The sequence below is a fragment of the Copidosoma floridanum genome, unplaced genomic scaffold (genome assembly GCF_036245765.1).
Source record: "Copidosoma floridanum isolate Cflo_tuat_1 unplaced genomic scaffold, Cflo_Japanese_pri ptg000009l, whole genome shotgun sequence".
NCBI lineage: Eukaryota > Metazoa > Arthropoda > Insecta > Hymenoptera > Encyrtidae > Copidosoma > Copidosoma floridanum.
In genome coordinates, this window is record NW_028321886.1 from 225,555 (window position 1) to 248,123 (window position 22,569).

Here is a 22,569-nt window from a genome sequence, read left to right on the forward strand (position 1 = left end):
CACTTTACTGTTGCTTTCAGTATTATTCAGTCCATCTTCAGATCTCAAACTAACATGTACCACCAAAATCGAAATTTTCACTTTCCCGTCATGGCCACAACAGTTGACACTAAAATTACCCTCGAAAACTCCGAATGAGCAAAAAAGATAGCACCATCAAGATAATGCAAACAGACATGCATACACGAACCCATGTCCCGTATATGATGGGGCATAATGTACATCGCATCGTCGCGTCGGCACATAGAGACTTTACGTGTCATTAGTTCAGGACAACGGAGTCCGACCAAAATCTCGTTGCGCGTTGTAATAGCCGAGTAGGCATTTATCTTGCTCGGCTGCCAAAAACAAGTCCCAGCGCCGGAAGCTGCGTTTCCTTCCCCCTGTGCTCGAAAGGCCAGCGAGAGCTTCGCTTAGGTTTGAGCTTGAGACTGGCAATTTTCCGAGCCGCGTGGCGATTTCGGGATGCTCCACGATGAGATTAGCTCATCCTTGTGTGTGCTGTGTGTGTCTCCATCTTTTCCACCTTGATCTTGGAGGTATTCATGCTCTGGTTTGCTTCGTTGTGCTATTTAATATTTCACCGTTTAGTGACCGATGCTCTTTGTTGCATGCAAACATGATATCGATGTGCTTTTCGTGTTTCTTTCTTCGTTTTCTCTCTTTCAACGTTATGCAAAAAAATTTCTTTGGCTGACTTTGTGTAAATGAAAGGAGAAGAATGTACACTTACACCAACATTGTAGTGTTTTTTTTTATTTTTTACTTTTTTTTATTTTATGATAAAGTACCGAAGTTTGATAGGAGTAGTCTGAGAAATTCTTAATTTTTATTTCCTTCCCACGAGTCGACAAAGACTCGTGGCGCTCCGTAGATATTTATGATGTATTTGCCTGTGTGCCCATCAGTACAAACACTCGAGATGTCTATGCGCTTGTAGGAAAATGTTTGCCTTTCGTTGAAGTTCTAAAATATTCTCAACTGAAAGAACTCGTGATCAATCGAAAAATTCTGAAGTTTTGCTTACAATTTTAGGAAAAATTTGCACATAAGCCTCCGTTTTTGTTAAAATATACAAATTTGGTAGCTGTTTTTTTACACAAGTTTTTATTTATAACTCCAAAAAAAATAAGCCAACCGGGAGAACTCACTGTAGACACCAATCCTTTTTTACAACCATCGATGTACACTCAGCGAGAGTCTCGATCTCAGACATGTTTCCTATTCTGGTTCCAAGGAGAAGCAAAAGGGAAAGAGTCAGACAGGGAGGGGTCACTTATGGACGAAGGCATGGATCACTTTCTTTTCTTGCCTGGCCCTCTCGAAAAACTTTTCGGACCCAAAATCGAAATCTAGAGAGCCGAAAAATAAGGAGCCAGTCAGCTAACGTGTACCTTGTACCTACCTACGCATGAAGAGGTAACGCTTGGCTTTTGTTCTTAGGCAAACATTCGTCCGCAGCTTTCTTCTCACAGGGGCCGAACGGGACAAATTAGTCGTAGGAAAGGAAAAAAATAGACGCCAAAGCCCAAAGAGTGAGAGAAAAAAAACAATAGGATTAATGATAGCCGTAATAAAAATCCTGTTTTTAATTAAATTTTCTCAGCTCGATTAAAATTTTCCCAAGTGATGGGTCGACGATCCTGCACCTGATCGACACGAAAGCTCCGATTTTTCTCTTACGTGGGCTTTCAAAAATATTTTCTCGCTTTTGGTTTGCAACACACTTGCCCAAAATATCGCGTTGCTGTTTTCTCAAGTCTTCTTTTTCCGAAGCGAGTGCTTTCAGAAATGTGTATTTTCGGAAGTATGCGCGTGCACATAACAGACAGAACGATCTCACGCCTGTCAACCGTTTTCCGGCGTACATACTGCAACGTCGCTGACGTTGACACAGTGAAAAAAAAGGATAGGGGTGCGAGAGTGCAGAAATAGAAAAAAGGGAAAGATCCAGTGTTATGCGAGGTTGAAATGTTACGAATCACTCTCGTCGTAGCTGTGCATCAATATTTTATCAATGTGTTGAATCAAAATTATAGAAGAGCCCCACGTTTTTCTTTTGGTAGCTGTAATCTTATACATCCAATCCGATGATGTATCTCTATAGGTCAATCGAAGAATCGCTTCTGGGCACAACACTTGTCACTAATTTTACACTCGAAATCATAATACTTATAAACAAAGTGTACAGTCTGGTACACAAAAAACAGTGATGTTTTTAATACCCTCACCAGCATGTGTAAGTATTTCGAATAGTACGCAATGCAAGTGCCTACGGACTTTGGTAGTTCACCAAGTGCTGGCACTTCTGAAATGTTTTTCTTAATGGTTTTGCTGATGCTGATGTGTATGTATATCTGTTTGCAGATACGAGTCCAAGCTCTTATGCGATCGAACAAACGTTTGGTTACGTCTCTTTAATGATATTTGAGTACCTACGTTTACCAAGTTATGTTAATTTTCGTTCTCCGAGCTGGGGATTTGTTTACACGATAAAAGTAGTTGTGGTACACCATAAAATCGTATAAGAAACACTTTTCACGTCAGAGTATGTACCTGTGCTCAATAATATCGGCTTTGAAGACCAACTAGCGTATAATCCGCACTCGTTCAGGGTCATCGACAGGAGAAAATAAAATACCGCATACATTTTGCGCCTATGCAACCGAACCTACACCTACTCGCAACACACACAACCCCTTGAAACTCATCATGCACGCATCATCGTGACTGTGCGAGAGGACGAGATACAGAAGGATGCTGCCGCACTATAAAAAATGAGCAGCATCGGACACACTTTGGCGTGGAGTAACGAAACAGGACAAACATCGGAGCTCCACAGCGAAGATGAGAGGGCTCGAACAAAACGAAAGATCGAAATTGAAATAGGAGTTATGGAACTGAGCATCGAAACAGAGAGAGAAAGAGAATCGGGAGGAAGAATGGAAGAGAGTAAGAGAGCTAGTATCGTTTTAACGTCTCTATTAGCAGCTATTAAAAACGTAGGGTCTCTCCTGTCTCTCTCGCTCTCCACGTGTACCGTAGTCTTTTGAAAAAAAGGGAAGGACTGTGTACATGCGAGATGTCGAGTGAATAAAAAAGCGAGCAAGAAAGAGAGAGAGAGAAAAATGAGAGAAATAAAAAATAGGGGGAGGGGAGGAGGTCGCTCTCTTGTTCGCATGCTCTCGATCCGTTCATAGCCCCGCTGGTATCAGATTACCTTTTGTCGACTGTCTCTCTTTTTCTCCGGAGCTCAGATTTTCGAGCGATACATAAGTATGTGCGCTGTACATGGGTGTACGTATAAGCGGCCCATTGTAGAAACAACTCCCTCCCATGTGTCCAAAGCTTTTCGGGGTATTTAGCGAGCCCAGATTTTTAGGGGTGGTGGATGTTGCTCCAAGTACACGAGTACATGTTAAAAATATGTGGGCATGTACGTGTATTCCGCTGTATATACTTGTTATAAATATAGGTGCGTGCATGAAAGGGCGAGCGGCTTTGCGGCACGGCGACGACAGTGTCCTGTGTCGTGCTGAGTTTGTAGATTTCGTTAAAGTGATAGGTGATCTACTGTTCAAGCTGACTGTTCGTTCGTACCTAAATGCTACATGGACTGAATCGGCTAGTTGTGTATTATTATAGGCATGTGCGACTCTTTCTTTATTTTTGCTTCCTCACGTAAGAAAGACAGAGAGAGAGTTTTTGTGTCGGTAGAAAACAAAGTTTGTTTTTTAAAAAACGTTTACGAAACGTCTTTTACGGTGTTACACTCTACTTTCTCTTATTGACAGATTTTGTTATTCACAGCAAATCACGCTAATGTATGCAAAAACGCGTTTTAATTAAATTCTTAACAAACGCTGCCATTTCTACCATAAAAATGTACCTTAATAAGAAACGCTAATTAATGACAGTCAGCATTTAAAATACATTGAAAAATTTTTCCAGTCTGTTTATTTTCAAGTCGAAAAACGACTCCAACGTCATTACAAGAACCTACTTTTTTTACGCTTTTTGTATAATTAATTGCACTTGGAGGAAAAAAAGAAGAATAAGAAGAAGCACCGGTCCCCAACCCTGACTACTTTTTTCAAAAGTGACGCGTCATTCGACAAGTAAAATGTTTGTGCGCTATCCCGCTCAACTCAACACTTCAGGAGCCTTATACTTTTTTGCACCTGAACTTAAATTTATTTTCCTCCTTGCTCACACCTGGACGTGTCATCCTTTTTATACAACACAACATGGAAGTAGCGGTGAAATTACAAAATGTAAAAATAGCGCGTTGTCAAGTACGCGTGGCAATGAATGAAGCCACCAACTTAATCTTAATCTAAAACCCTTCTCTTTTTAGTATAATATTTTACAAAAGCTGCAACTAGGTAGTTTCAAAAACTTCCATCGAGAACACGATCCAAGAAACCAAAGTAATAATGAACCTTGCGATGTAATTGCTCTTGACAGCAAAACACTGCGCGAGACTAGCTCGGCTCGCAAACAAAAGCCATAGCACTAATTCTATTTGGGCAAAAAGGAATCGAAATCAAGTAGCGAGGACAATGTAACAAGGAACGAGCTCGACGTACCGCATCACAGACACAGAAAAATACACTTTGCTCTGCTCATAGCCCACTTTATCCGTAGGTTCGCATGCACGAAAAAGGAGAAAAAGAAAAGCAAAGCGGATCCTTAGAGCGCGCCGCCCCCATTGTGTGACACTGAAAGGCGCTGGCTTAATTAGGTGTTAATAACCGCGACAAGGTACAGTGAAAAAAGAAACGAGTATATGGCTGTTGTTGTACGCCCGAAAGAAAGGAGAGCAGCACCTAATCGCAGTAGCACGCTGTAATAATAATACTTGGGCTCTGGATTTTTATAGGGGCACAGTTCTTCTCCCAACAATGGCATTCCCTCGCGGGGTCTAGATCGAAAGCAGAGTGTTGAAGGGCGAAGTGAAAAGAAAAAGAAGAGAGAAATAGTGAGACAAAGAAGGATGGTACGAGCGTGTATGTGTGTATATATGCAGGCATAATTAAAACGCGTTGGAATATTATTACTTTCCAGGGTGTGCTGCCAAACGTAAGTGTGCAAGAAAGAGGAGGGAAGCGAAAGAGAGCCAAGGTGTACCTGGTGTGGGGGTTCGATTACCGGGAGCTGCCGGGCCTGCAAAGAGAAGAAAGAGAGAAGAAGGAACGTGGGGGTGGGTGGCGTTCGTTCAAATTACATCGCTGCTATACGCTACCGCTGCCGCCTTTCATCGTAAGGATCTCCTTTTGGCGCGAAAACAGATTGACAGCTGCCAAGCTTCCAGGGCGCTCTTTATCCTCCTCCTCCTGTTTAACTTGCCTCCTCCTCCTCTTCTTCTTCTTCTTCATCTTTTTCTTTATCTTTCTCTGGTGCTTTTGCTCCTTATGTTCTTTAAGAGTACTTACTTATACGCTGTACTTGGCGAGTGCTACTCACTCGCCTCTGGATTTCGGAGTCTCAATAACACTCTTTCGCCATTGTTCCCCACTACCTTTTCGGTCCGTTTTGAGGATCGTTTGGGTGCTTGTAATAGGTGTACATGGGGGTGATAGTAAAATTGACACGCAATAAATATCTCTTTATGATTTAGCGCTAAATACTATACGACTTTGACGCCACCAAGCACTTGAGTATAGTTTTCTTGTTAAATTGGTGGCATATCGATATTGTAACAGGAAGATAAGTCAACTATTAGCGAGGATTAAGATTCAGCTCTTCGATGAAGAAAAGGCTAACCTGACATTAGGAGAATAATATTTAATGTTTGGTGCAAAAATTAAATATTTATCAGAAGATGTTACCTTCCTATACCCAGTCACCTCTTTTTACGTATTATTACGAAACTGACGTTTCATTTATCTTAAAGCCGAGTTACTCAACTTTTTATCGCAAAGTTCAGTCACCTTTTTATTCCTCCGTTGTGATGTATAATATTCAACCATTATGGCGTAAAATCCATATTAGATGTGCGTATTGATCAGGACAGTAAAACCAAGAGTGTTTGAACATATTGAATGATTTTAATGGGTCAAAGGAATGGAAAATATGAAAAGCCGCTGCAGCAGCCATATTGGGGACCAGAAAGAGCATCCGTGCAAGCATCTTCTATACAGGTACCTACGTCTCACATCCACCTAGTTGGTATATATACCTATACGCGAAGCTAGAAAGAGAGAGAAACTCGATGAGAGAGGATCGATTCGCCGCAGCAGCACAGCAGAGTGTGTGCGCAAGCACGCCACGTATAGTACACTCGCCGCAGAAACGCCCGCAATCCGTCGTGCGGGAGGTGTAGGTGCCTCGCACGCGCATTATGCGCACTCTCCCTTCCCATTAGCTATATTGTACAGCTGAAAATGAGCAGGGACGATCCGGCAAATGGCTCGCGACTGTTTGGCCAACGAGCCAAGTCCTTCTCCTGCTCATCTTTTTACTTGACTACTTATATATGTACTCAGCTACCTTGCCTCTTATTTAGACAGTGTCTCAGCCAGCCAAGGTTCCATTTTAAACCAGTGGTCGTACTAAACGGACTAGCAGAGACGATCGTTTTTGCGAGAAAGTAAGAGAGAACATTATCATTGTCTGACTTTCTGGATCCATGTCTGTGTATACGACTACTTGGTCTGATGGCTTGTGGTATATTCTCAGGAGCTGATTCGCTGACTGAAGGCTTCTATGGTTCAGTCCTGAATTTGAACATGATTATAAGAAAACTTACGCTTGTGTAAAAGGCGACAAAAAATTCATGAATCATATTTGCAATGATGCATCACAAAGCTGAATAAGAATCCAGTGAATTGCAAGAGGGACTCCTTCCCCACGCGTACTACATCGAGTAATCTATAAATTACCATTCATCGTCCCCATCTCATCGCGCACTTTCTCGCCCGGGCGGGTAGAAATATCGTCTGAGCGGCAATACCCACCACACCCCCTTGCCCCTCCAACGACGACGCACAGTGGTAAGAATAATATTTCAAAGTTCGCGTCGGTCGTTGGCTATGCACGAGCGCTGACACCGTAATTTAGCCACCATTCAATTCTCGTAATTTTACCCGTAAGAATAGGCCTGACGGAGCGCGAGAAGAGAAATAAGATAGCGAAGGGAGTCGAGTTCAAAATAGAGAATAGGGTAGAAGGAGCAAGAGTGTGTAAGAAGGGTCCCGAGTTTTATCGGAGCGCTGAGATTTCCATATCCGCAATGGCGCGAATACGCGTTTGCGTGATGGTGATGGTGAAGTTACGCAGAGAAAGAAGAACGGGGACGCATGCGCACGCATGCTACCGGGGTACCGGGTGCCATGAAACTGATGAAACCTTTACGGCACAGAGATGGTCCTCCAGTACATGTATATGGGGGGGGGGCGATGGGGTATGGAAGGAGTAGAGGAAGAATCGCGCGCGCGCATCAATCATCAGCCTCTACTCTTTGCTACCCTTTCTCCTCCTCCTCCTCCTCTGGCACCCCGTCGTTGTCGCATCACGAGGAAAATTAACGTTTTCATCGCTAGCCAACTCCCGTAATACCACTACTGCCACCTGAATTTGTGTGTACTTGCGTTTCTAAAGATGAATATTCTTTTTTTATTATTATTATTCCTCGTATGTGAATCGTCCGTGAGCCCCACGTATGGGTCGACTTACGTGCATGTACGTGAAAGGCGAGTGACAATGAGAGATTTCGTGAAGGAAGAAGCACCGAGTCATTCGATTAAAGTAGAATTTCCTTTCGTGTCTTTGCTCTGTGAATATTATGTGCTCATAGCGCACGCGTTTTGTACGTATGAATGTCGTGCAGAACCCAAGGGATTGGACGATAGAGCTTAATTTATCTTTGTTGCGTGTGTCGGTACTTACGATTTTATGGCCCAGGCAGGGCATTAAGCAGAAAAAACCTGCGACGCACAGCATTTAGTTGGGAATTTTGTTTTGAAAATATATGACATGTTTTTCCGAAAAAATATGAGCTATCTAAATGATACCGTTAAATTTTCAGAGTAGTAGAATATTTAAAAAATATACTCACATAACGAAATGAAAAAATTTGAAAATTATAAAATTCATAAAAATTTTCAATATTAAATGTTTATAAATCAAATGAATAATCATGCAGGGAAAGATATTCATTTACTATATTACGTAAAATAAATTAGATATTAATCACAAACTAAAATTGTGTAAATGTTATTACACTCATATTATACCTTTCCAAGTTAAAGGAATTTTTTTCCTTTATCAAGTGTATAACGTTGTTTTATCTGTTACATCTATCTCATTTGCTCTTGAATTCATGTGTTTAAAAAAAATCCAAAACCTGAAACCGTTCAAATAATCAAGCTAATAACGTACATTCAGCGTACGACATTTTTTGTGTCCATCGCGAGTTGAATATCCACGTTTCACCAAAGTTCCGTTTTTACACATGGGCCTAACAGTTGTTCAAGAGTTAGAATATGGATCCGTGCCGTGTATTTTTCCCGAGTGGTACTATTGCTTATTCACATAACCATAGGTTTTATTTACATTTACTTATTTTCGTCCTTCGTATAGCACGTCACACTATTTTCACATCATCATTCAATTAGCGGTACACCGTTATACGACTCTCAAAAGTCACACAGCAAAGTTTCAAAACCATTTCCCAACAGTTGTATATTTGTAATGGCACCCAATTACACCATTGAATTAATTATAATTAACAACTTTATTAGCAAAAGAAAATACGAAAACTCAACAGTTGGTTCTCTTTTAATTCCAGACAGCAGCAACAATCAGGCAACGGTAACAGTGGCATGTCGCGGACCCTGAGCCCAAGCCCGGGTAGTGACAGCGAGGACTCGGATATATCGCTAGGCGGGACCTCGCCACCGTCCCCAAGCTTGTCACCTCCAGCCTCGCACCACCACCAGCAGCCATCGCCGGTGAGCTCACTGAGCTCGGGTGGCATCGGGCCCATACCCACGCCGTCACCCAACTTCCGCTTTGATCCAACCCAGTACTCGTTTCGCTTTGCACCAGCCCCAAGCTTCAGCTTTGCACCCCAAAGCTTTCGCTTTTCGCCTCACAGTCCCCAGCACAACCACCACCCGAAGCCCGGAGGGAGTCTCTTCAGGCTTGCGGAAACCAGTCCATTTCAAGCTGTTGGCCCGCGTGGCGATCTCGGTACAAGGTATGTACCTACTTTTGTCAAATATTTGCAATACGTATTTTTGCACTTGTTTGTTAAGAAATTAAGTGATAAATTCTTTCATTTAACAGAATTATATCTATCGACGAAATGTATTGCTACCTCAAAGGCTAGAACTAACAGAAAATTTAATGTAACACAACAGGAGTTGAATTTCCTTTCTTTTTTTTCAGAATGAAAGTAGATTACGAGTACTTACATTTCAAAACAATGTCAATTAATGATTGCATATTGGTGTGACAAGCTACACCTTATACATTTTTTTCTGATGTAGGTCCACAACAGAGCTTATTATATAAGTGTATACAATAACAAAATTGATACATAAAACTAAAAAAATACATTTCATCGATAAGAAATAGTTTAATTTCATAACTAGATATTAAATCACAAGAATTAAAGGCAGTTTGGGCATAACTAAAGTTTTATTTGTTACAAATTCAGTCGTTTAGATGCATAACATTACTTATTGAATAATTTTATTGAAAAAAAAAAAATTCATTCTTCACCTTCTCAAAAATAATTCATAACAAAATCAGAGAAAATTTTAGTAAAAAATGTGACACAGCTACAAAGTTCAAACCTGTTGGTAAGGTATCTAAAATTGCATTTATGTCCAGACTGCCCTTGACTGAAAGCTTCTTCAACTAAGAAGACACAGATGCACAACTTGTGTCGCTCACTTTACAGACTCACCGAGCCAATTGGCCTCCCGCCACCGAGACTCTACCCGCACGAGACGCTTCTTCACCATCCACATCCTCAGCACCAGCTGCACCCGGAGCCACTATCCCGGATATCCGAGACCTCACGGCTCTCGGACGGTGGCATATCACGGCTATCGGACAGTCTGTCAGAAGCTGCGCATTCTCCCCCATTGGTGGCAACGAACCTAACGGTAACGGGACCACTGAGGGTCGCGGTCCCTAGCCCGCACACGCCTTCGTCCCGCAGTAGTCCACCAACGCTGCCGCTGCTGCCCTCGGCCATGAGCCAGGCCCATATGTCGGCCCAGACCGGCCAAGCGCTTCCGCAGACGCAGACACCCCAGGTTGGACTCATCAGGGTGGCCACGCCGCCCCCGCAGAATCCCAAACCACACATCCACCGGCCCTTCTCGCCAGCGTGATACGTGCGTCCTGCGCTTTATTATAGTATAGGAGACAAGGTCAAGGAGGAAGACGACGAAGACAACAAGTGCTTCGTCGAGCTGCTGTGAGTTCAGTCGTGAGCAAGACTTTTAATTTTAAGACGAATTATTATTACTATGGTCATTGCTATTATTATGACTATTAATATTATTTGCATCATCGCTGCTATTATCGTCGTTTTTGTCGTCATCATCAACGGAAAAGAGATGCGATCGTTGTAGAAACCGTTCCGTCGGTATAGGGTTTATATTTAACGATTTTAAGCGATGATGTCAGGGGTGACGTAGGTCGGCGCTCTTGGCAATTGAAATATTCTTCGATGTGCTTCGGAAACGATACTTTTTGTCATACTTGTGGGTCAATGCGTATTTTTTGTGGTTCTTGTAGCATTCAAAGGTCAATTTTTTCAATGGCGCTTTTTTTTATGTACAGAAAGTTTTTATTAAAGATAAATTTATATTTCATTCGAATTTTTTCTATGTACGAGGGAAATAAACGATTCGCTACTTTGTCGTAAAGAGAATAATAATACTGATAAAATGAATAATAATATTGTATATCTGATTAAGAAAATTTCAAAAAGATATCACATTGAAAATTACAAGTTCACCACAAAAATTAAGGCTCACGTGAAAGAAAGTATTATAGGATTTATTCGAAAAAATTTTCAGGAATTTCCGTTACTTAGTGACAGAGTTATCAAGTATATATTTTTATAAGACCAGCTCATAATTTTTATTACTTGTAACAGTGAAAATAACTTATTACATTTTCAAAAAAACGTTGCTTCATCTATAAACTACATTGCTCACCAACCTATTTTTAATATGTACCGCTCGAGTGATTCACTAAATATATATTTTTGTCAAATAATTTAATGTAACTATTATTTTTTTTGAAATTTTTTTTCCTTATAGACATTTTAACTTTCCAAACATGTTAGTTAATACTGTTAACCACTAAACCACCAGGATACAAGTAATTTTACGACATTATATAGAAAACTTATGACATTTCATGATTTACACTATATGGTAAAAATAATTGAAAATATGATAAAAGGTCTTTAATGTTGGTGTACTCTCATTTATCACAAAAAAAGTCCAATATTATTATTAAATTTGTCTGTGTGGCAAAACTAATGAAATTCTATTCAAAACTGTTCAATTGATAACAAAAGCACTAATTGAAAAAATATACCATAGAGATACTACGGAATCTCTTTGAAGCCTAAGTATACGTACATTTAAAATTCTCTTCTATATCAATTAAACTAAGCTATTAAAAAAAAAAACTAATTTTTCGTACGTTGCATATTCATTCAACAATATTTAATAATGATCACGAAGGTACATTCAAATAGGTTGTTGAGATAACAGTTGTTTCTTCTCACATAGACAAAAAAGAATTGTTTCATTAAATTAAAAAAATTGTTCATTACTGATTTCTTTCTGTGTTAGTAATATTTATACATTGACAAAAAAGCGTTACTAAAACTTTTTTTTCATCACTTTTTCCATCGTGAAAAAGCAACAACAATAAATTAGCTTCCAATTTATCTTTTGGTATTTTTCCACCTGAAAATAACCCGCTTTTATTTTCAATTTTATTTTAATGTCTATATATCAACAACTTATTTTTGTCAATGTGCAAAAGTTAAAAAAGGCAACTGCGATGGACAATTACAGAATTCGTAATGGATTTATAAAAGTCTCGTCACTTGAAGATCACCAAAAGAAGTGTATTACTATTGAATATAATGAAATTATTGCTGAGATGAGGTTGTAGTGTGTATAGTTTTTAAACTGTCAAATAAACGACTATAAGCTATAGAGATATTTAAGTAAAAAAAAGGTAATGATAAAAAAAAGGCCTTTCGTTTTTTCTTTGGAAGTTTTATTATTGGTTACTGCGTTTCGACACCTCGATATAAAGTTTTTAAGTTGTGTTAACTCGCAATTAATCGTATAGCTTATTTGTAATTGTAATCTTTATTAAGGTAAAGAAAAAAATACAAACATTATTTACATTATAGCTGAGATCGCAATGTTATTTATTTATTCCGTAAGTTCATTGCTACTTGGATTTTTATCGAGAAAAAAATGTTTAGCTGACTTTAGATGACTACACTCTAAAATGTTGTCTCGCAAAAATGCAATGTCAAGTGAAATTCCGTTAAAACGTAATATTGTAACCGACGAGAAAATATAAAAAAAATAGCGGAATCCAGACACTAGGGGAGAATTGACTGTTTTAACGCGCACACACTCCGAATTAATGATTGTTAAAATATACATATAAATAAAAATTTTTAAAAAGTCAAAAATCGTCACCTGGTGGTAGCATACACAAGGTCCTGCTCTGCGTTTACGGAGCAAACAAAAAATCTCACGGATACCAAGTCTTGTCCACACATACGCGCACATACACACATACGAAAACACGAGAATACGATTCCTTAAAGTTCTTTTCCTAGGTTAATCATAGACTTAGCAAACTCGCTAATTTGAATTATCGAGCCAGTATTTGAAAACGCGAGGGAGATAAATATTATGCTATCGAGAAAACTATCGCTCCGGGAGCGATGGATCTTTCCTTTTTCATCAAAAAAACGAAGCGAACGATTAAATGTACGCGAGCGTCAGTGTGAGTGTGGTATCGAAGAGTATATTAATGGATAAATACAATTAAAAAAAAAAAAAAAAAAAGAAAAAAAGGAAAATAATTTATGGAACGAAATTTAAAAACAAAAAACCAAGCGAATCACTCACTTTTCCTTCCAGTCTTTTTTGTAGATAGAAGTGCACTAGGGTCAGTAACATCAACAAAAACGGAAAAAAAGTTTTTTGTTTATTCGCTCTTATAAATATGAACATATATAAATATCAAACAAATATAAATACATACAAAAATATAAATATTATACATAGGTACCTTATTACGCGTATACGAGGAATGAGTAATGCAAGAGTTATACATATATAAATACGTGAAAGAATGAAAGAATGAGCATTGTTATTATTATTAATATTATTAAATTCATATTATTATCATTATTATTATTTGCGCCTGTAAATACAATTACGCGAAGAATATATAAACAGATTACTATAAAAAAAGTTTTTTGTTTTGCACTTCATTTATTTTCAACCTAATATCCTGTAAAATATTTTAGAAAACTTATTTGTTAAATCATAAAATTTCCTTTATAAATTCTCTTTATGTCTTTTCGCTTTATGTCTTTAAAAATTGTTTAAATATACCCATAACTTTTATACAATCATATAATCACTTAATAATGACAAAACAGTCATATTCAAACATAGCATTTTGAGTTTTAAAAAAAATATTATTATGTGCTTTATTCTGTACAATAGCTAAATACTTGAAAATTGTATAAGTAAGCTTCTAAAAACGAGTCTTACGCAACTTTATTTGCATTGGATATTGGCATAAAATTTACACAAGCCTTTACACACGTTACGACATCCCTATACTACGTATTAGCTTCGTATCCAAACATTAAGTATACATAAGTATCGCAAAAATTGTGAGAAACATTTACAGTTGCTTTATAATCTAAAACCCAGTTTTTTCTTACACAATACTTTTTCTATACAGTAAAAGCAATTATTAATCGACAAAATCTAATTGCATAAAAGAAAACAAAAAATTCTATGACAATGAAATTTTACGCTATCATTGCGTTACCAACACACGACGTGCAACAAAAAAAATATCCTTTGCGTCGTAATTATAATGGCTATGACACTGTTAACGCACAGTAGCATTGCTGTAAAAGTAGAGTGAGATATTCGTTGCAATGCTCAGGGCAACGGAACGCAAAATCGCGTCGTCGTTCCGTGGGGAGACAGAGTGGAACGGAAAAAAGAGAGGCGGAAGTCACATACCTACTTATTTTCAGCCCGACGTTAACGCTGAGAGCCTGACAAGCCAGGCAGAGCATCTGAAGGTATAAGCCAGTGTATAGCAGCGGGAACCCCTCTGTGCGTGGGAGTACAGTGGTCGACGTCATCGTTGTGCGGCTGTGCGCTCGGCGGATGAGGAGGAAGAGTAGAAGTGGAAGGTTCGACTACGGTACATTACGTGAGGTGGAATGGAAGGAGGAGAGAGAGAGTAAGTGAAAAGGTCGGGCGTTGTGTGTAGGTGGCAACAACTCTCATGGGCTTGGTGTACAACGGAGGGTATTATAAGTATAACAAGTATCAGTATGAGTTTGTGTGCGTGGCAGCATAGAGCGGGGCAGCTGATGGTGTTGTGCGTGGGCGGGTGTCGCTGACAAAATCAACCAATCCCGAAGCGTTCCCTACGGTAAACGATCTCATAGGTTCACTCCTGGCGCATAAGTGTATCTATATACACAACATACGCACGAGCGAACGAACAGGCGAACTTATATACTCCTACCTTGAAGTAATACGTAGCAAAGTTGCTTTAACGCGAACGACATATGCTGATAGGTTTTCGTGCATGACGCTGGATTTTTCTGAGTATAGACGTGTATATGTTATGGTTTCGTTATCACAGCATGGCTGACTTGCGATTACTCTAAAAACTAACCGACGCCTTTTGCGTAGAATCATTTCAACAATGGACACCTTGTAGGAGGCCAGTTAACGTTCGTATTATTCCCTATCGCCAAGTGATATAATGATACCTGCTTTCGGATTCGTACAATCGCGATAGCTGGCTGTATGTAGGCTAATGGAAAAACGTAGGCGAGTTTTTTTTGTTATGAGTCACGTTGGTAGGTATCGTTTTTCGAGTAGAAGTGTACACACGAACTCTGATGACCTTCAAACAAACCCTATTGGAACAAAATTATTCAGCTCAATTTTTGTTGCCCATTCAGTGCTTTACGAGATCGATAAAGCCCAAGCTATGGTACAAGATACTATCTAGTTGTTTTCATTTGAATAAAGTATTGTATCAAAATCTATTTAACATACTACGTTTTTCAGAGTAATAGAGATTGCACTGTCTTTAAGACTAAGACTGAAATATCATCTTCTTTAAAGTTAAAAAAAATAAAATAGATAATACACCTTATTTCTCATTCAAATCGTAATGTTAAATTTTTTTTCAATTCTGATTTATAAATTTAGACAAACAAGAGGTGACAAAATGTTAAAAAGACACATTTGGTTACATTGCTTTCGTATTGTTCCGTAAAAGTTCATAGTTTAAAAATATTGTATTTTCAGTATACACATTGGCTCAAAAATCCAAAAAATGTATTATTTATACTTGAAGTATAGTAGACTTTGTTGAAATCTTGTTGATTGCATTTTGATGTTAAGAATAACTACACCATATCAACATCACTTGTTATGAATTCTCATTATTTATAAAAATTTTATTCTACTTGTATTTTACTTATCATTACTTATCAGTGGTTATAAATAACAAGTTTTGTAGAATTAAAAGTGAGTCTATCATTTATTATTATTGATAATCATTACTTTGATTATTTTAATCACAACTAATCGTATTATTACAATCCTTGTTTATCACTATTTATCGTTATCACAAGTTCATCTTTGATTATTGCAAGCTTCCTACGAATTTATCTATATGATTTGAATTGCTCATTAGAACCTATATAAATTACAAGTAAGCATTTAATTGGTTGTTAAATTCTGTCACAAGATTTTTTTCTTATTGCTCATCACCAATTTGTCATACGACTCATTCGATTTTGATATCATTGTTCATAATTGTTCAATAAGTATATTTGATTAAAGTTATATCTTGTAAAAATAATGAATGTTTCTTATCTATTTCTTAATATTATTAATCACCAAAAAATGACTGTTGGCGTTGCGTTTGTAGTAATACAATCTAAATGTACCGCATTCTCAACTACATGTAAAAAATCTCACAGTGTACCACATGCAAATACCAGCCGACCCCCCTTTATCTTCCAAAAAAGTCGACAACATTTCTACAAGCCCATCATATCTCGAAAGACGACAAGGGTCGGATAAACACACGTATATAACACTTATATGCACGCACACACTCAGCGTCGATGGCAGTAAAAGAGCGTCACAAAATGCACTTAGCAAGCAAAGATCATCGACTTAATGGAGCGGCGCGCCTGCATGCATATGTATTTGTGTACATCCCGTATAAGTATACATATATAAATACTCTCTTCCCTGCTCCCGAGAGAAAAAAGAGCACGCATTGCTCAAGTATAGCACGCGCTTGTTGCTCTTTAGCGCTACTCGCGCTCTCATATTTTGTGCGAGAAAAGAAAGCTATCGCACGGCTCGATCGCGATGAAAATCGATTGCACGCGCTTATACGAAAGGGAGACTTTCTATTGGTATAGGTGGCCACCAACCGTTATGTTGTACATGCGTTTGACGAGGGGCGCGTTCATTGTGCGATACCCCAGCCGTTCTCTTTCTTTCGCGATGAAATTCGTACACGTGTACTTGTGTACTGTGGATGGTGTCCTTTTACTTTACAGTAAAATCGCGCGAGCACATGGTCAGCTTTAAATTGCATAAGTGACGTGGTCTTACACATGTATAATGATGGATGTACCTCTGCATTGGCTCACACGCATTTACGGCCGTTTCACTGCTGCGCTAAATTAGCGGTTGGGAAAATGCTTGTTATTGATCATGGAAGCTTGCAAAGAGAAAAATAAGTTGAGTTGAGCATGTCAGTTGGCAAAGAAAAAATGCTGTCTGAGCAAACCTTTTACACTTGCCACCTGTTGGGTGGGATCTAGGTTTTGCAATTGAACTAAGAATTAAACAATTATTGTCTAGTGATGGGCACGACAATCTTTTGATAATAAGAAATCCAAGATGATGTGAATTCTGCGTGACGATATGTCAATTTAAAAAAAAAATAGAAATTGCAATTATAAATAATTATTTTGCTGAAACAATGTTTTATAAGCGCTCAGGTGTCAAGACAATCAGCGTTATTCTTGTTGCTCATCTAGTAAATCTCGAATTACAGTACTCGATCACTGCAGGGACAATTAAAACGATCGTAAATGCAAACGAGTGTCTTATACTTACGCGCAATGTCACTGTACTTGGCTTGCCAACAGTTGTGCATCTGCACGATCCATCTCTGTTGCACACAAAGACCGCATTGTCACGAGTTATTCGTCAAACGACGAAGCGATCGGTAATCGTTTAATCGCGATCGTATCGATAAACATCGAGAACACAGGAGGGGCGATAGGGTCCCCCGGCTTTTTGTCCTCCACCTCCTTCATTTTTTTTGTTTTCGTGAATGCTGTCTCCTAAAAAGCCTCCTCCCTCCTCGCGTTCGTGCGTCGCTAGCCGTCTGCCGTCTCTCTTAGGGCTCAACGCACGCGTACTTATACAGAGCTCAGCCTGTGTTTTGACAGTTGCCGCTCCGACACCTCTCCGATGGCACATTCATTAAGAACGGGGTTCTCAACCCAGTCGCGGTAATTATGTTTTGCTTTTCTTTCCCCTCACCCTTCTTCTCTACAATTTTTTTCGCTACAGCACACCTTTCATATTTTCCTCTCTCGGGCAGCTTTTTACCGTTGTACTTGTCGGTTGTGTTTATACAAGACACTTTTGAACTCAACTATTACCGTTGTTTTTTTTACAATTTGAATTATTTTCGTGCCTTCTTACACAAGAGCGATGCACTTTATTTGACTGTAATTCATACCATTTTTCTTTGATTGTCCCGTCAATGTAAAATTGATAGTGCGTCCGAACATCCGTAAAAAAACCAACCAATAAGGCAGTTTTGGAGAGAAAGGAAAAATTTTTGAGTGCACCTTAACGAGCTTCAAATTTCTGCGCACTCTTCAGTCGCGTATAATACTCAATATAGGTTTCCGTAAGCCGAGACGAAAACACGTTCCCCGAATCGATCTCCTGGGTACCGAAGATGCATATAATAAATACCACAGGGAGACGAATAATAAAAGCGAACGGTATATGTACAATGTATACACGTATACAGGCATCTCTCGAAAAATAGAGAGACGAGGGAAAGAAGAATGGAAATGTAGTGCACGTGATACTCGTGGATAATACATTGTGGTAGTGGTGGAGAGTAGCATGTGTATAACGAGACAGGCGGGCGTATCCAAATTTGAGAACCTCATCATTCCGGGATGCGAAAAAGAGAGAGAGAGAATGAAAGGAAGAAAGGGACACGCATTCACCCAGGTATAAGAAAGTATCCCCCAGCTGTTCGGATTTAGATGTTTAGGATAATGCGGTCTGGCTCTGTGGCATCAAGCCCTCTACGAATAATCTAGTCCGCTTTCCTCCCCTTCAATACCCACCACCACACACCCAAGCGACGTGTCGCGCGCGCGCGTGCGCCCGTGTTAGCACTGTTGGCTTGTACCTAGTATAGGTAGTTGGTGTGTGGTGTGATCGGTACCTATACGTCGAGGTATACATACTTATAGACGGGGCTTCGACACCTCGACAATGCGGCCGAGAGCGTATGGAATCAACATAATGGAGAAAAAGGGAGGTTTGCCTATGCCTACACACTATAGTGAGATTGTTGCGCTCGGCTGGCTCTGGGTATACACCATCCGCGTTTGAGCGCGAGCACAGAGCAACTTACCGGAGGTGTGAAACGCCGCCGCCGTCGCTATCCTTAAATCCCTTCAAGATCTTTTTTTGGAAATCGCGAGAGCCATTGTTGCGGCCTAAGAAGGTTTTCCATCATCCCCTTCTGTTTGTGCTCGGGGTTGCTTTCTTTTTTTTCCATCGTTACGATACACGGGCTATTTTTTTTCGAGGGGAAGGACACGCACCTTCGACATCCAGAGATGGGCTCTTGGGTGCTCGAGAGCGCGGATATTCCGATTACGATGACGCTAAGTCCGGGTATAATGGGTGCTAAGGACAAAGTATGTCGGCTGGCTTAGGGAAGTAGGTGGGGGATGATGTTCCATCGAGGGAAGCAGGTATCGGGTATTCGGAGCCGTCGACTGTGATTATTCCTTATTATGTCGCAGTCAGTGGGTGACTCTCGATGAAATCGAGTTGCGGGTTATAGGTGTTATGATGGTTCGATCGGATTGATTGATCCCAGTTTTGGCTGATGTACATCAAGATTCATCAAAACTTTAAACATTTGGACATCACTTGTGATTAAATTGATGGATCTTGGAAAGGAAGAGCTACGGAAAGTGTGTGTCAGAGCATATTATATCAGAACGAAACTACACTGAACCAACAACTATACGTAGTTATGAACAAATCTGTTAATATCTCGAGTTATCTTTCATAATTTGATAAAGTGTAGGTGTATATATGATTTATAGGTTTCGATTCAAAGGAAAAATGTGCTAACGATGTCAATGCGAAAAACTATTAAAATTTAGTGGAGCGCAAAATTTTATAGATATTTATAAAGAGCTTATAAGTGGACGTTAAATAAAAAAATTATTAACTTCCGTCAACAAAGGATTCATGTGTAAAAAAATTATTCTTATCCTGCAATCACTTTAACTACTATATCAAATATACCTACCGAGTGTTACCCATCATAAAACATATACCTTTATCAAAGGTATTCTATACAGCAGGACATATACGAATATTACGGAGAACACGAACGAAACTGTGTACCCCGATAATGCAGATGTAATAATAGATCCCATGCGAATGTACTGGCAAAATGCGGGGCACGTACAGTAGGTACATGTAATTTCGAATTTAGGAATCAAAGTCTCGTCTTTCGCTCGCTCGTCTATAAATGCACATACCTATTTAGTATACATGTCCACGTGCACATTTCACACGGGTACTATCATGTACTACACAGCATAGAATTGCAGACAGCAGCCGTTAATGAGAGGTTAGATATAAGTTGACATTTGGGCCCGAGGGCGACGAGAGGGGAGAACGAGCAGCGTTTAATTTGAGCTTTAGATTGATACAAATGTATATGTACGGACGCACAAGTATACGCACACAACCGTGTACAGTATGGGGTGTCCGACAGTCCTGGTGTACCTTCGTTAGATTCAATGGGGGGTGTGTCTCGCGCGCCAATCTCGTTCCGACTTAAAGAGGACGTCGACTAGAAGGAGGAAGAGGAGAACGAAGTCGAAAGTGAAAACGAGGGGTTCGTGTAGGTGCTAGCTCACATGGATTCGGCTCCTGGGAAAAGTTCGAGGACGCATGGTATACCTTGCACTGAGGAGTGGAACTTGTACGGCATATACGGGTATACGGTTTAAAAGTACAATGTGCTGACTGACTGTAAATATACTTATTACGACGTACAGTACGTACAAGGGAGATGAAGGGTATCAAGTATCTTCAATAAAGCAGTGCAAAATGAGTATAGTATTAAAGTCGTTTATGGGGGTACATGTTATATAAAGATTAGGTCAATCTATAATTAATGGGTGCGTATGTGTACATACAGTGTTCTTATCGACTTCTGTTATTTTGATGTTTGGATCGTTCAAAAATTGGTTGATTTGGCTACATAAAAGATGATTGTTGATCGTATTCGTAATTTGATCGCATGATCAAATTGATTTGTTGTATGCATAGCAAGTCAAATGTATCTGTTTGAAAATTGTTACAAAGTTTTTGTGCCAAAGGGTTCCTTAGCTGGATAATGAGACTATTCCAAACTTGTATGGCACTATGCACTTAACAAAAGAGTGGTAGAATTCTGTAAAAGTTAGAAAAAAAATTGTTATCAATTTCTAAAAGCCTCACCGTACCATAAATTATCATTCGTTGTTATATTTCATCATTACTTCTTCTCACGTAATTTTACAATAGATTTTTAGAGGATTACCATATTATAGAGCATGTACTAATTATCATTGGAAATGGGCCATAATTGCATAAATAACAAAACAGAGTAATGTATGTGTATGTGCACAAACTTTGTTTCTATGAGTTTATACAACCAATAAATTTTCCAGCATAGAAATTATTGTTCATCATTTATATTTAAGGGAGTCCTTGAACTGCAGTACACCACAAACATGAATTTTTGGCTTACAATAGATCATTATTATTATTACATGAGATTTCAAAACAAAATTTTCAATACACTTAATAATATGTATCTTATTGTTTAATTACAGAAGAAATTATTCTTGATTTCGACAGTTTCAAATCATCCAATAAGAAAGTTGCCAAATCTTAAAACTGAAGCTAAGATTATAATTATATCTAACATAGATCACAAAATAATTACTCCAGCCAAAAAAAATCGTTTAATCTTATTGTTAGTTCGCCAATCTCATATTTTTCTTGTAAAAAATGAAATTAATGTGGAAAATAAAGCTTGCAAGTGACTCTGATGTTCGTATTAAAGCTAGAGCGTATAAACATACGGAAGCAGTGTATATGGAGTACATATAGTTTGATAATACTGATAGTATAGTCAATGTTAAGCACCAATGGCTTACGATGTATACACACACGTGCTTATATACACTACGATAACAGAAGAGAGAAAGTAAAGCTGCTTAGCTTAGCGTCGAGCTTATGTATTGAAAGGATATCTTCTCTTCTTGCACCGACGTCAGTATAACACTCACTCTCTCTCACTATGTGAATCTATTGCTTTGTAAATTTTTAGTAAAATGGAACAAGCAAACAAAAAGTTTATTAAATGTCTGTACGAGTAATGAAAATTATTCAGTTTTTCAAGATCAACTTGTTTAAATAAATTTTTAATTCATTGTAGTAACAGTGAAAACTCGTTTGTAAAAAAAAGCGATATAGAGACAGAGATATAGTGGCAAGATGTAAAGGTGAAATATTAAAGATATGGAGATACAGAACCATAAACTGAGAAAGAGCTGTAAATTCAAATCAGGTAAATACCTACATGCACAATGTAAGGTATTTGAATTGAATATATTAATATAAAGCTACTTTTTATTGTTTGAAACCTATTTTATTTTTTTAGATTTTATGAAAGAAAAAAACGTAATATAGTAAGCAGTAGTATCATTTACTGTTTGTTGAAATCAAGTATCAAACTAAGTAAATAAATCGTAAAATTTGTAAAGTCTTTATAGTTTTAAATATTTTTAATTGCCAGATTTTTTGAAATTATTATTTTATTTTCATGTCTAAGGCTTAAAGACGACTCGTAAGTTCTAAGAGCATTAGCTAATCGAAATCCACAACCTCATTAAAAACTCACAACAAATCA

The 22,569-nt window shown here is 38.6% G+C and overlaps 1 protein-coding gene across 3 annotated transcripts in view; it reads left to right on the forward strand.

Annotated features, from left to right (window-relative positions):
• Optix (optix) overlaps nt 1-11,377 on the forward strand; it is a 55,641-nt gene extending 44,264 nt beyond the window's left edge. For 2 of the 3 annotated variants that reach the window (XM_089589387.1, XM_014358430.3), the window contains 2 exons: nt 8,792-9,202; nt 9,911-11,377. In XM_089589387.1, coding sequence (XP_089445513.1) covers nt 8,792-9,202; nt 9,911-10,349 — 850 coding nt within the window. In that variant the 3' untranslated portion in view covers nt 10,350-11,377. Of the gene's footprint in view, nt 1-8,791; nt 9,219-9,881 lie in introns of all 3 variants that reach the window. The other variant, XM_089589386.1, reaches the window with a different exon arrangement.
• Nucleotides 11,378-22,569: the final 11,192 nt, after the last annotated feature.